Source organism: Solenopsis invicta, chromosome 7 (assembly GCF_016802725.1).
Source record: "Solenopsis invicta isolate M01_SB chromosome 7, UNIL_Sinv_3.0, whole genome shotgun sequence".
NCBI classification, from domain to species: domain Eukaryota; kingdom Metazoa; phylum Arthropoda; class Insecta; order Hymenoptera; family Formicidae; genus Solenopsis; species Solenopsis invicta.
The window spans coordinates 4,674,150-4,688,573 of NC_052670.1; the positions used below are offsets into that span (position 1 = coordinate 4,674,150).

General features: G+C 37.1%; 2 protein-coding genes across 8 annotated transcripts in view; one reads left to right on the forward strand and one right to left on the reverse strand.

Annotated features, from left to right (window-relative positions):
- The window catches only part of LOC105203187 (5'-3' exonuclease PLD3), an 88,926-nt gene extending 83,042 nt beyond the window's left edge, over nt 1-5,884 (reverse strand). Inside the window, exons 1-2 of the mRNA XM_026130312.2 lie at nt 4,616-5,884; nt 4,444-4,488 (exon numbers count right to left, since the gene is read on the reverse strand). The gene's annotated coding sequence lies outside the window, so the exon portion shown is untranslated. The remainder of the gene's footprint in view (nt 1-4,443; nt 4,489-4,615) is intronic.
- Nucleotides 1-12,693, forward strand: part of LOC105203411 — a 52,774-nt gene extending 40,081 nt beyond the window's left edge. For 6 of the 7 annotated variants that reach the window (XM_039451505.1, XM_026130309.2, XM_039451504.1 and 3 more), the window contains 2 exons: nt 2,896-3,088; nt 8,018-12,693. In XM_039451505.1, coding sequence (XP_039307439.1) covers nt 2,896-3,088; nt 8,018-8,343 — 519 coding nt within the window. In that variant the 3' untranslated portion in view covers nt 8,344-12,693. The remainder of the gene's footprint in view (nt 1-2,895; nt 3,089-8,017) is intronic. The other variant, XM_039451502.1, reaches the window with a different exon arrangement.
- The last annotated feature ends 1,731 nt before the right edge of the window (nt 12,694-14,424 follow it).

Here is a 14,424-nt window from a genome sequence, read left to right on the forward strand (position 1 = left end):
GAGAAAGAAGCATTTGTCAGATAAGATTAAAATAAATTGATATTTATTTTTATAACAAATTTATATTCCATAGCGAAAAGAAATTGTTAGAAATCTTGACAGTTCTCCAACAATCTACAAACATATGATTTTTATAATCGTAAAATGTATATGAATATAAAATCGTGATATATCCTTTCCAAATTAACATCGCAATTATTGTGGTAACATTACTTCTCGCGTTAGTAGTACGGGCACGCGCTATGAGAAAATTTCCATTTAGACCAAATTCCCATTGAGATCAGTGTTATCCAGGCTTGTGGCCCGTCTGGCATCTAAATGCGGCGCGACAGTCCGATTTGTGGTTTTTGTGTAACCGATCAAGTAAGAGTTACCGCGTGACAACGAGCTAACCGTAAGTCCCCGCGCGAGCTTGGAGAGGTATAAGAAAAAGGACCTGAGAGAGTAACGAAGCGTTCCTCGTTCTCTCCTGCCACCGTTCAACCAGGCGTGCCGCGAGTCATTGACGAGCATCGAGCCATGCCGCGCGTTCGACCGTTAAACGCTCGATCCCTAGATATATTCGATATCACGAGGCGCAGCGCGCCTTTGATACGGTTCAAGGTAATTCTTTCGTATAATCGTTCGCAAAATCACAGAACCCGTTCCCGCTGCGATCTTAACCTTTAACGAATGGATGCGCTAACGTGATTAACAGCTAAACCTCTTAGCCGGACAGGCTGGACTTTTATTTTTGTCAATAAAAAAAAAAACAACAATTAGATTTACTTGCATTCAGTGTTTTACCATCGCTTTCTGTGTATTTCATGATATCGTTATAAATCATTGGAAGATATTTATAAACGTTTCGAGTAATCGTGTATGAATATCGCGTTTGCTTTTATAAAAAGAGTAGAATAACTGAATGAGTAAGTATATCTGAATAAATCAGTTTTGTATGCGTTTCTGTTTATATTAAACAGATATTTAGGTCAGACAGATTACGGGCACAAACCACTAAGCCAGATTTAGATATAGCCGGGATTATCGTTTCGACTTAGCCTCTGACTATTATATTCCGTATTATTTTCCGAAGCTGCATTGCGAAATATAATTTAGGCCCTCACGATGATTTTAAGCTGATCTCCCTTTCCGTTTTTGAACTAGATTTTATTTCGATTGGACTTTCATTATAGAAACCTTGGTTACGGAATATAGCGGAAAAGATCGATAGGAAATTAATTTTTTATTACCTAACGTTCTGTGAATGGGTGTTATAATAACGCTGCGAATGCAATTATACGTTCCAGGAACCTCTACATCATTCGAGCGAATAATAATGACCAGCGAAATTTGATTGCATTTTGTAAACAAAAGATAGATCTTGTTTAATAAAAATTCTCATAAATGCATCGATTTTTCACAATTTTCAATTCTACTTACACCAAACATTGCAGCACTAACAATTCCAAGTTTAATTAAAATTATGTGATTTACGAATCAAGTAAAATTCACTCGTCAAAGTTTATTGTTTTATTATATTTGATGTAATCCGGAATAATTTTTATTTTGTTATATTTTCTCTCCGATGCATAAAAATTAACTATGTCGATTTTTTAGTAAAAATTAACAAGTATGAAAAATATTTCCAGAGAGAGAGAGAGAGAATATAAAACAAAAAAATTCAAAAACTGAAGAATTAACACACACACATTTAAGTTTTGATTGTGAACGTCCGACATGCTAAGCTTCAGGGTATCAAATGCTGACATAATTAATAACGTTATCCCCTTTCCATCCCCTCCGTTTAACTCTTTTCGGTCTACCGATTTCAATCGGAAACATCATATATTATCTCTCGCAAATTTATGTTATCCATTGTGACATCAGAACGTTTTCGCTCTCGATTGATATTAAACGATAAGAACAATGAGACTTTGAAATGTTCAAGCATCATTAATTATAATTCTATACTACAAAGTAAATTTTATTTCAACTTGTTTATCCGATTTTATTCCATGCCGTCGTCACGATTATATGCAATAGAGGATCTATAGATACATATATATTCCTTTTAAATTATAAGTTATGTCTAAAGCGTAATAGCAAACTTCTCCAGCTTGCTTTTGTAATGCTGTATTCTGCAAAAGTTTTCTTTTATAATATCTATACAAAAGACGCGTTTCTTCATAATACATCTAGTCGAAGGAAACCTTAGTTTCGTTGGGTTAAAAGAAAATAAAGAATATTTCGTCATTTGTAATGCGGTAAAAGTAACGTGAAATGACGACAGTTGCAACCTTTATTGGATTCGTTGGACGGACTGGATTGACAAAATATGTTTGGAATGCTGAAGAAATGTGCTTTACATATGCAACATTAAAATTAATATAACTAAAATGATATAAATAATTACTATTGAATAACTTCTCTCTGCAAATTATGCGAATTTTGTTGATATAAAATTGCCGTTTCATGCACAAGTATCATAAATTGGAAATAGAGACGGCAAAGCTCCATTATGACTATTAATGTTAATATCCGTCATGATTAATATCTACAGCCGGAAAATTGCATCGCGTGTTTAAAGTTTTGAAAAACTAGATCATGTTCCGCATGATATCCGCACATACGGTTTTTTTTTACATATTTTCATATTAACGCGACGAAAGAATTTTTCATATGCGGTATCGTTAAATTGGCTTTTCGCTACAAGAATGTAATTAAAAACGCGATTTTAATTGCACGAATAATTGATTTGTATGAAAATTATTCGAAGATGTCGATGCGGAACGGCTGTTGCGTCGGCAGTTCGTGTATGCCAATTAATACGCTTCATAAATTGGAAATGGAGACAGATAAGCTCGATCGTGGTCATTAGTGTTAATCTGTCTCCGTCATGATTAATGTTTGCAGCCGGAAAATTGCATCTCGACGTACGAGCCGCACGCATACTGCGTCGTCTACTCTGTGACCGATCGGCCGTCGGTGCGCGTTGCCGAAGCGGTTCTCCAATCCTTATGGCGGAGCGATCACGTATCCGCGAGGGCGGTTATCCTCGTGGGAAACAAGGTCGACCTCGTCCGCAGCCGAATGGTATCGACCGAAGGTAATTTTTTGTTCAGATTGCCCCGAATAATCAGCACACTCTTCCCTCTTTTTTCCTCCGCCCCGAAAGTCACTTATCCCAAATCGGATAGCTCGGCGGAGACACGCGAAAATGGAAATCGGCGCGCGTTAGGAGCGTGCTCAAGAAACGAAGGCGTCTATCTATCATTGAGGTGGCATTTAACGCGAAACGCTGATGTAGGGCAACCGTAGATAACGCAACGTACGTAAATGCACTGACGCAGCGCCTCGGTTTGCCCCGATGCAAATTCTCCGAAGGCAGTGGTGCGAGAAAAAGTCATTTAACCCCATCCCCTCCCCGAACGAATGCGACGATGCATAGAATACGCCTTCTTCCTTATACCGTTAAACGTGACTAGATTAATAGCGTCGTTTTCGCAATTATGCATTTCTTTTCTATAATACTGCATTTATAACGCCATTTATAAGATGTCCCACAATAACGTCATACAATAACGATGTATTTTCGCGGATAAATTAGACTTGAAAGTTTCAATAGCGCCGAGATTGCAATGAATCTAAGGCAAAGTTGTTGAATGCGTATCGGTCTTCTAAAGCGTACCTCTTTAATATTTTATATTTTTACTTTATATAAGAAATATTTAGTGACAAGAATAAAAAGTAAATAGGAAATAAGTAATATAGATTGAAATTTTACAACGTTTATTTTGTTTTGTTTATGCCATCAACATTTTAGAAAATTAGATACATCTCATCATACGTAAATTTTTCATCAATTTATATAACTTGTAATAATGTAATTATGCAATTTTATCTTGAATTATTATATTTTTATAAAAAAAGGCTTGACGTGAAATATTTTACATTTGTTGTATGTACATATTAGAATTATAACAAAAATTAAATCGATATTTTTATAATTTCAAAGTTTGATTTGCATCCAAAATAGCACCAAATGCAAAATTATAATAAAAAACAGCTCGAGTGATATGCATTTGGCAACTCTCCCCTATTTATTCGTATAATATTTTCCGACTTTTATTTTTGGTACATTCGCATATATCTATATACTGAGTGTGAGAGAAAAAACTTTGTTGAAAAACCAAAATATTTAGTCCGATACGCTCAACTGACATTGAGTTGATTTAATAATTATTTAGTTGCACAACAAAAAAGGCACAGTTCATTAGTGACAATCATTCAAATTTTTTTACCCAAGAATTAATTAAACAAACTCAATATTTAGTTGCGCATATCGAATTAAATATTGTAGTTTTTTAACAAAAAATTTTTTTCTCAGCGCGTACATATATCTGTAAAATTCCATAAATTCACTGCATCTTGAATTAAAATAAAATTAAAAATTTCACTCACCATCACGATGCGCAGCAGCGGAGTCATAACATGAACCGCGTTGAACTATAAAACACAAACGTATTCAAAATTACGGCATCGTTCAAGATATATAATTCGATATTTCAAAATGTAAACGCTGTAAAATAATTGCGAATGATAAATTTGGCAAATAAAATAATGAGTTACTCACCCCATGGTTGCTCCGCCGGCACCCGACGCCTCTCAGGCCTTCTCCTCCTCTCTCGTTCCCTCGTCGTTGCTCCTCCATAGCACTCACGCAACGCTCGTACATGAAAACAGTTAATTACGGTTGTACGCGCACTAATCGTTAAAGTACGATAAACGATCGTACGGCACTTTGCATGACACTCCCGACATTAATCGCACGCGACCCGCACTTCAGTACTTTGCGTGGGAAGAACGACGATCGAGAGAAATATACGTACTGTTAGCACGATCCGCGATGATTTCCACAAATTAACGAAATGGGACAACGCGGAAACTTTAATAAAAGTATAATTGTGCCGAATTTGTACTACACGGCTGACGAAATGCGTGGTTAATTGCGACTGTGCTTGCTAATTAAACGCGTCCGCGATGCCGCTCCATTTTATATGCCGCGATTCGTTAATGACCAAAATTCGCAAATATTGGCAACGTCATTCGGATTCCGCACGATAAGATATATATATAAATGATAAAGTCAAATTAATGGTTAATTAAGACGCAATGAAAATACATAATCGCAATGCAGTTTTGCACGTGTAATCCGACATAAATCGTATAAATCACACGAAATAGATGGATTATTATCAAACGATGAATACATACCACGGCTTGCTATTACTTGAATTCGACGAATCGCAGTTGGAGAAAACGAGATTACTTTCTGCATGAACAATTAACGATTATTACCCCGCGCTTTCAATCCGAAAAATCATAAGCAAATCTCGTTCGAATATGCGAAAAAATTAATGTTCGATATGCGAGAGATACATCTGAATTGGAGTAATTAAAGAAGTAATTACCGCGCGTATAAATGTTACAACGAAATGATAATGTTTCGAACGCGCGAGATATCTGTCTCGTCGAACAGCTTTTTGATACATACGTTTACGAATCGTCAAATGCGAAAGTTAATTAATTGTTTGCGTACGCGGAATACGAGTACGTTTTCATCCGATACTTATCGCGTTTGCGTCTCGAGAGATAACGAGAACACACGGTGCATCTCGTGCCGCCGTTGCCTTTTCACCGCTCACCTGCGAAAAATAACAAAACGACCTCGCTTGTAAACAATAATATTCTTCATGTGACAAAACTGTGCGCTGTGCGTCAGTCATTTCGTCGCGAAATGATTAATTGCAGTGTAAAATAATAGATTACGATTATTATTACGTTCTTTCCATTTCGAATCAATCGTTAATAAACGATCGATTTACCTATCGCTTATTTTTTGTATCCTCGAATCACTCGGTCCGGAGTCTCGTATATTATTCCACACACACACACACACGCGCGCACACACATACACACACACACACACACACACACTTTCTATTTGAAAACGGCGAGAGAATTACGTTTAAATTGATGAAAAATTCAAAGGACGAGATATATTCGAATACGAGTGTTAAATAAATAATTACCTCGCGCGAATATCGCGAAACAATCATTCCCGTTTTCTATCATCGCAAATCCTGTTCAAAAAAAATAAATCGCATGTCATCGAGCAATTGTGGCCTCGATACGTCTGCGAAATGCTGTTCGCGAGAATTACTTATTAATCCTTAGTTTAGAAACAGGCAAGGGGGAGAGTTACTCACTCACGAAATCAATCAAGCATCCTTCATTGAAACCGGTATAAAATTAATTTGAAAACAGAAATCACTTGAAATCATACGAAATCGTTTGAAATCATTTCAACTTTATAAAAAAAAGTGAAATCGCTTTAAAACTACGTTGAAATTTCATGAAATCACTAGAAATCGGAAATCAAGCACTCTATTCGTGAATAAGTAATCCCTTGAAAAAAAGTATATAAAAGGAATGCAGATGTATGTACGCATAAGCATAAATAGCTCATTCCACGTCAATCGGCACATCTGAAACATTTTTAATTTTTTTTTAATTTACTAATATATTCAAAGAAAAACATGAGACACGCGTTTGACGAAAGAAATGAGATTTTTTTACGAAACACGCGTTTCATGTTTTTTTTTTGTAGAATATGCCAGCAAATAAAAAAAACTTAAAAATGACGATGTTTCAAAGATGCCCGGTTTGATTTAGAAAGAGCGAAATATACACGTATACACGTATACTAAGAATTTTATACAAAGTATATAGGTACCACTTCGGTAGCTATAAGTCATTTAGAATGTAGATTCTTCCATAAAGTAAGGATTAATCGCGTAAACTATGCGAGCAGTACGTAAGCCTCCATTTAGACAATAATGGCATTTTGATACGTCGCCGCGTCGCCGCGATCACATTCTGAGAGATAACAACGCGATGAAGTACAGAGCAGCACGCGCGATCACCTCTTCCCTCGAGTCCCGCCGCGAAAATGATAGCACGGCGCGCGGCGACCTTGCGTGCGTCGCGTCGTATGTGTGTACGCAATACAACAAACTTCAAGGTTGCGCGCCAATCAAGCACCCTTCTTCGAAATGTTCAACGCTCGCTGGTGCATATGTTGTTTGATTCGACGTATACACAGTCACCGGTATTGTCACTCGCGCAGCGAGACTCGAACGAACAGATAGCAGCTCGGTGCGTTATCTCGTATTATCTCGTGCAGCGCGATTGTACCAAGTGCGAGGAGAAACCGCGAGAATATTCCGCGTGGTTGATTAGTGATTATTATAGCTTACGTAGTTGAGTAATTCTTGCGAATGATATTTTCATTTCTTCAAATAAATTTCGATTAAACGGTATATCATAAGTTCGAACGTTTTCGTATATTTTTCTAAAATTAAAATTTTATATTTAGTTATGTTAAAAATATAATTTGCAAACACACACACGATAATACGAAATAAATACAATGTTTTATATTGAAAATAAATTTAATGTAGAATTTGCTATTTTATTTTTATCATTAATATTTAGATCATTAATTTTATATTTAGTCAAAAATCGCATAAATAGTTAGATGACTTTGAATTATTTTATAGCATTAATTAATTTAAACAAATAATAATTCGAAAACGACGACTGCAACGAGAAACAGAACGAGAATGGTAGAGCTTAATTCCACGTTAATTTTAACAATAATTATGTTTTAAACAAATCTGAATCACAATACATATTTTAATCTTGCTTGATTTTCTTCAGTCGTAGAAAATATAATTAAGCCCTGCCATACTCGCTCTACTGCTCCATGTGATCAATTTGTTATTTATTTTTATATTGACGAGCTTGTATATTTTTATGAGTAATTCAAAGTTGAAGTATATTTATCTTATTACGTATACACACTTTATTTTGCATTTTCTAAGTAACACACGCGATATATCGCGTGCCCATTGACGAAAGATTAACGGAGCGCGCGGTACCATCTCGGGTTTAATCGATTTTATCGTTATAGAAGGTAAATCCATGGCGACGTCCTACGACTGCAAGTTCATCGAGACGTCCGTCGGAATTAATCACAACGTCGACGAATTGCTGGTCGGCCTGCTCACGCAAATTCGCCTGAAGCTGGAGAATCCCGAGAGGACGAGGGAGATGTTCCGGAAGAGATCGCGAAAGAACCGCAGCAAGTCGCCGCTGGGTTCGTGCTCGGAGAACAACTCGCCTAAGAAGTATCGCGGCAGTCGGACCAGCACCAGCCTGAAGGTGCGCAATTTGCTCGACAAGGTCTGGGCGCGCGACAGCAAGTCGAAGAGCTGCGAGAATCTGCACGTTCTGTAAAACTCGAGGGAGCCGGGTCGGCACCCTCGATATCGTCTCGATCCAGAATGATCTGGAGCAGCGGGCAGACTTCCATTGAAACGTCTTACGCTTTCGGAGCAGTCTTCAAACACGGGAGGAGGGTCAATGAGGCGACTCCTCTCGTCGGAGAAGAGGCCAAGTATCGACCGCACACCGGTATTCTCAACTTCACGGGAGAAGAGGAGGCACGTGCGTATCGCTTTGTAATGAAGTAGCGACCTTTCCGGCCGCGTTTTTCGACGTCGACGTGCGTTTGTTATAGCTCTCTGCGATGAACTTTTTATATTTCCGACGAGGTACGCAGCGTCCGATTAATCAATGCCAACGTAAAGCATTTTCATTTCGCGCTCTCGCAACTTTAAACATTTCAACATTATATATTCCGAAGAGTTAGTCTTAGCTTATTTCCCATTGGGTATACACCGTTGTTTTGATTACCTCCCGATTATTTATGCGCTGCGAAAATTCGAGATCAAGCCAGCGTTTCCTTTGCGATCTAATCAAGTATTTTAAAGAGATTGATCGTTTAGACCTTTCATAGCCCCTATAAATTCCGGCCGTAAATGATAAAATGTTTTTAATCCCAAAGTGAGTATATACAATCTTCGTGATTATCGTAAAGCGTAAATATGGGCCACAGAGGATTGGCTCAGCGTGTATCTCGTGAAAAAGCGTAGGCGTCGTTAACGCGAAGAATACGTTCGCGCCTGAAGAAGTCGTAAAATAAAATGCCTGTGAGGTAAAGTGAAACGCGACACCGAGGGCAGCAATCAGCGTAAATTACTACAGGCGAACTCGTTATCGTACATACATAACCGTTGGGAGAAATGGAATCGCATCGATCTTTATCACCAGCTCCGGCCATGAGGTTTCGTTGTCGCAGCCTAAATACGAGCGACGAAAAAGCGCTCCGAAAGATCGAAGGATCTGCTTTAAAGGCTAATAAATTTATAAGGGAGCGCTGGTGCGCGCTCCCCCGCACGTTGTATTGCTCTTGCAGTTTTTCATAATAACAGAACAAGCGCGCGCAATTATATTTACACTGATGTTTTGCATTTCAATTTTGTACGAAAATGGCTTTCTGCCGAATCGAAGCGGAGATCGGGCGATCTTCAGCTGTGCTTCAGCGAGTCGATGGCTTGTTGACCCTTTCGCGCTCGCCAATTTTGACTAAAATCTCGTATATACCGGATTCCGAGATAGATAGCAATACAGACAGAGAGATAGCTTTCCATTGTGGTTCCTCTAGTATTCGTTGGATCAGTGATTCTCAAATTTTTTTCACTGATAATACGGTGGCGAATTTTGCGCGAGAAATTACGGCGCGTTCAACGTTTATCGATTAATTCGATGTTATGTGTTGGATAAATAAAATTTACATTAAGTAAACTGCGGAAAACGGTAGAGACGAGAGATAGAGTGGAAATTTGAGACTTTGGATGTGATTTTAATTCATTTTTAGAGAAGTAGAGAACCTTTGACTGTCATAATTTATATAATTCGTGTTTGCCATTAGAATATGTGTAAAATTTCTTAGCGCTTTATTTGTAAGTGTTTAATTATGTGGATTAAATCTATTTTGTAGAGTAAATTATTAAAATGGAAAATATAATGTGATTATCTTATTGATAATATGATTAATGATAATATGATTATCTTATTCTTATCATCTTCGTCGTACAAAATTATTTAGAAATTATCTACGTTGAAATATTAACGAGTTTATGGCATAAAACAACAATTAACGTAAATTTACGGTGTTAATAATCACTACGTTGAAGCAATATGGTATGTAGGATAGTTAGTAGAATGTTACGTTCGTATTTCAAAATTTCCGCTCTATTCAACCTTATTAAAAGCTCATTAAAATGATTTTACTAATCATTTTATTATTATTTATTTTAATAGCTTTGTATTTACCAGAAGCAACTTTACTTAATCCAAGGCTGAAACACCTTCAACTTTTGTTTATCGGTTAAGCAATAACTATTAAAGGAAAATTGAACATATCTCTGATCGTCATATTCAGATTAATGGAACTAGATTGCGTAAAACGAAACGAGCGCGATCTCTAAGCAGAATCGCAGATCCGGAATGATTTGTCTCTAATAAAAGGGTCGCCATAAATCGTTATCACGGTGATCCGAGGGATGAGATCAAATGCAACGAACAGCGTAAATCAATGATTTATTAGCTGAGAACCTTTTAGCCTTCCGACAGTCGCGCATCTGTATGTACGAAGTGCACGAGTATCGGTTTATGATAAACGGGAGTACCTTGTGTTTATATTAATAATAAACGAGCAATTTCCTTCATTTGAAAATATTTACTTTGTATAATTGAGCATTATACTCCCGTTAGATAAGAACTTGAATCATATATCGTCTCCCGCGTTACCCGCGTCACCCGCGAAAATGCACAACTGTCGGAGAGTTAAACGACGCGACGTATGCGTCGTCGTGAAATACGCGAGGTCGTGTGAGATAAGTGGGTCGGCCACCCCGCGATTGCCGTACGTTCGCCGAATTAAAGGGTTCTGATACCAGGCAGCGAAATGCAACGTAACACGACGCCGGCAGGCGAATCGAATTGGCCCGCCGCAAAAGGTCGACCTCGTGCGACAAGCAATTAATTTCCAAACGATCTCGATACCGTTCTCGGAACTCGCAGCGCGGAACGTTAACACTGGGGGAAAAAGGATCGATCCACGCTGAGTTCGCATTCGCGAACGAGTGAGGAGGGGAAAAAAAGAAAGATCTCTGTGGCTGAGAACTTACTATTATACACGAATAAGAGTTCCCTTCCAGTGGATATATAGGAGAAGGTGGAGCGAGACTGGGTGGCAGGGTATAACGGGATATCCCCTGAATCACGCGATTCGAACGCAATAATCACAATCGATATATTATACGCGTCAGATGTGACCCCTTGGTCGTTGAAAGTTACCCGCACAGAAAAAACTTAGTATCAAATCGATAATTCATTACATCATATAAGCAAGAATATAACATCTTCTTGAAAGAATTTATAACAGATAATTGCTTTCACGAAGAGACAAATTTTCTTTATTTAAGCAAATTATGTTTGTTTAACATGATAAATTTTTCCAAGAAAATTTTATATTCTTACTTGTAGATGAAACAATGAATCGTTGATTTAATTCTAATTTTTTGTTTGCGCACGAGCCAGCGAAGTGGACAATTACTTTATTGAGTTAGACCGTAATTATATATTTTTGTGATTTTCTTATGATTTTATCTCACTCTTTCACCTGCGACATTATTATTAAATTATAGTATACTTTTAAAGTATATTATATCCCATTTTGCTCACGAGGATATCCCGTCTTATTCCACCCGTGAGAGAAATACATTTAAAAAAATTTTTTTTTAAATAAAATTTATAATTCTCTAAAAATTTTATTTAACGATAGTTATATTGGAAGATTGATATTCAAAGAATATTTAAGAAGTAAAGATAATTCGTTGATTATGAAAATTTAGCTAGCTTTTCTTCATCATCAAACCTTAACTATCCTATCTTGCCTTACCTTCCTCTATAAGTGAGAATTCGTATAAGCGACGTTAAACTGATATAATACTGACAGTGTCCAAAATCCCACACCTTGTTTTAGTCTACGAATATTTTCGGGGAATTTAAAGTTATTTTTTTCTCTCAATATTTTTATGCTATATTTCAAACTCGTATTACGCGTAACGCGTAATTTTAGCTTTTTTCCTTGCAGCGAGTGCGTCTCGGTAAACAAGATTCAAACTGAAATTTAATATAATCTCATTTTAAATTCATTAACCAGGAATTAGATTCCGCGACTGCTGCTACGGCTGTTATAGGCGTGATAAAAAAAGATTTTATATCATATTGCAATAATGCTAATGCTCCGGCGTGAATAAAACGGAATACCGTTCCCTTTTTTATCTCGACGCCGTATCCATATTTGCGGGCGAATATATACGCAACGCGTATACGCGGGATGCGCGAGAGACACTCTGCAAGATAACGTAGTTATTAGGTCTTTCCGCATTCCGCGTAAATCCTCTGGCGTCGCGCCTGCCTGTCGTTGCCCACTTTAATTAGCTAAATTACACGGAGATACGCTAAGGTGCGCCCACAGAGAATCGAGCTGTATGCGCCGCATATATAGTTGCGACATATCCGCGCGTTGGAATTTTTTTCGCAACTGTAATTTTCATTCCGCAACATTTGACAATCTCGCGGCTAAACACTGCTGTGTCATACTATTCGTGCATTCGTACCTTATAATAAATTTACATTAAATCCGATCTCTCTCTCTCTCTCTCTCTCTCTCTCTCTCTCTCTCTCTATCTGCTTCTCTTTGTTTCCCTTTGAGTTTCTCGACTCCACATACGGACGTATATGCATCTAGATTCGTGTACATACAATAAGAAGCTCGATATTTCTGCTTAAAATAACTCGTAAGAAACACACATCCGTGGAAAAATGGAAACATATCGTAGTTATTGGATTTGCTTGACGTTTCAAATTTATCATAAGATAAATTGAATGATAAACCGTATTAAGAAATATAGTTTCAATTTGGATTCCGTATACCTCGAAATATTATTACAAGCGAAACGTAACAGCGGATTTTTAGTATCTATCTTTAATTGAGTAAAGTTGTTACGTGTTACAGCCGTCCATTGAATTTAACTCCTGTTGAATTTAATTTCTACGAAGTTTCTTTTTTTTTATGCTACGTATAAGTATAAAGTGTAACATACAGTACACATTCTTTCGATACATTTCTCTCGCCGCTAAAAACTTTTAAATTAATTATGTCGCTATTCCACGCGTAATATCCGTCCTGTTTATTACCGTTAATGGTGACATTTCTTTTGCGGTAATTAAGTACAGCTACGATTGCTGAAAATTATTATGCATTTCCGAGAAGTTTAAAAATAACGAACTTCTAATTAATGTAACTGTACGTGATAAACTTCGTAATGTAAACCCCAGTGATTTGACGTTTCAAGTGATAAAAAAATTCTTACTTTGTTTCTTTTTATAACAAAGAGTAAACACGTTTATGATATTAAGCATTATTATCGAACAATTTTTTTCTTCTATTTATTAACTAATTGTTTTTGAGAAATCGTCAATATTAAAAAGAATCAAGAAATAAATATTAGTTGGTCTAAAAATATCTTTTTAAAGAATCTTGTTTCAAATTTTTTATTAAAAAAAATTGATTTACATTGACTTCTGCTAAATTTATTTCTTTGGCTTCCTCACTTTCTCTCTGTCTCTCTCTCTCTCTCTCTCTCTCTCTCTCTCTCTCTCTCTAGCTCTTTCTCCCTCTCTCTTTTCTCTCCTGTCGTCGTTTAAAATAAAAATCCCAAGTTTTAAATTTAAAATTTTATCAAATCGAAAGATGTTATTATTGATAAGTGCATGTAGACATTTATTCGCAGAAAAGCGAATCAAATGCTTGCGGGAAATACAGTTGCGAGAAATTCATACGTTCCAATTCATACGTTACTTCCGCTCTATTTTTCAGCTTAGCCGTCGCGAAGCTGTTGCTTTGAAAAGACTTTACAATACTGTGTTTTCGATGCGATAAACGATAAAATTGCATCAAGTCAGTGAACGGCGTAAGTGTAAGATAAAAATTAACGCGGTGATTCATTGTTGCCGCGTCCAATACGAAACTAAAACATTGCTTGTATTCAAAGTGTGTTATTACAGAAGCATTTTTTTTTCACACGAGACGAATCTATTTGATCATATCCGAACGATTATAAGAGTCGATCGGGGACTCGACCGACGGCCAAAGAGAAAATCATTGTTCACGTCGCCATCTTAGCGACAACGGGGAATTCGGGGCCAATTTGTCGATCGTCCTTGCTCGCTAACCGACTGACAGACGGTCGTTTGTAACTTTTGACACGCGAAACTCACGAATAACTTTCTTGCTCGTGGCCAGTTATGTACATAATTTCTACGGCGTTATTGTGAACTGAATACAAAAACATACACGTGTTTCTGCGCATTAAGGAATTGACAGAGTGGGAGACAGACTTG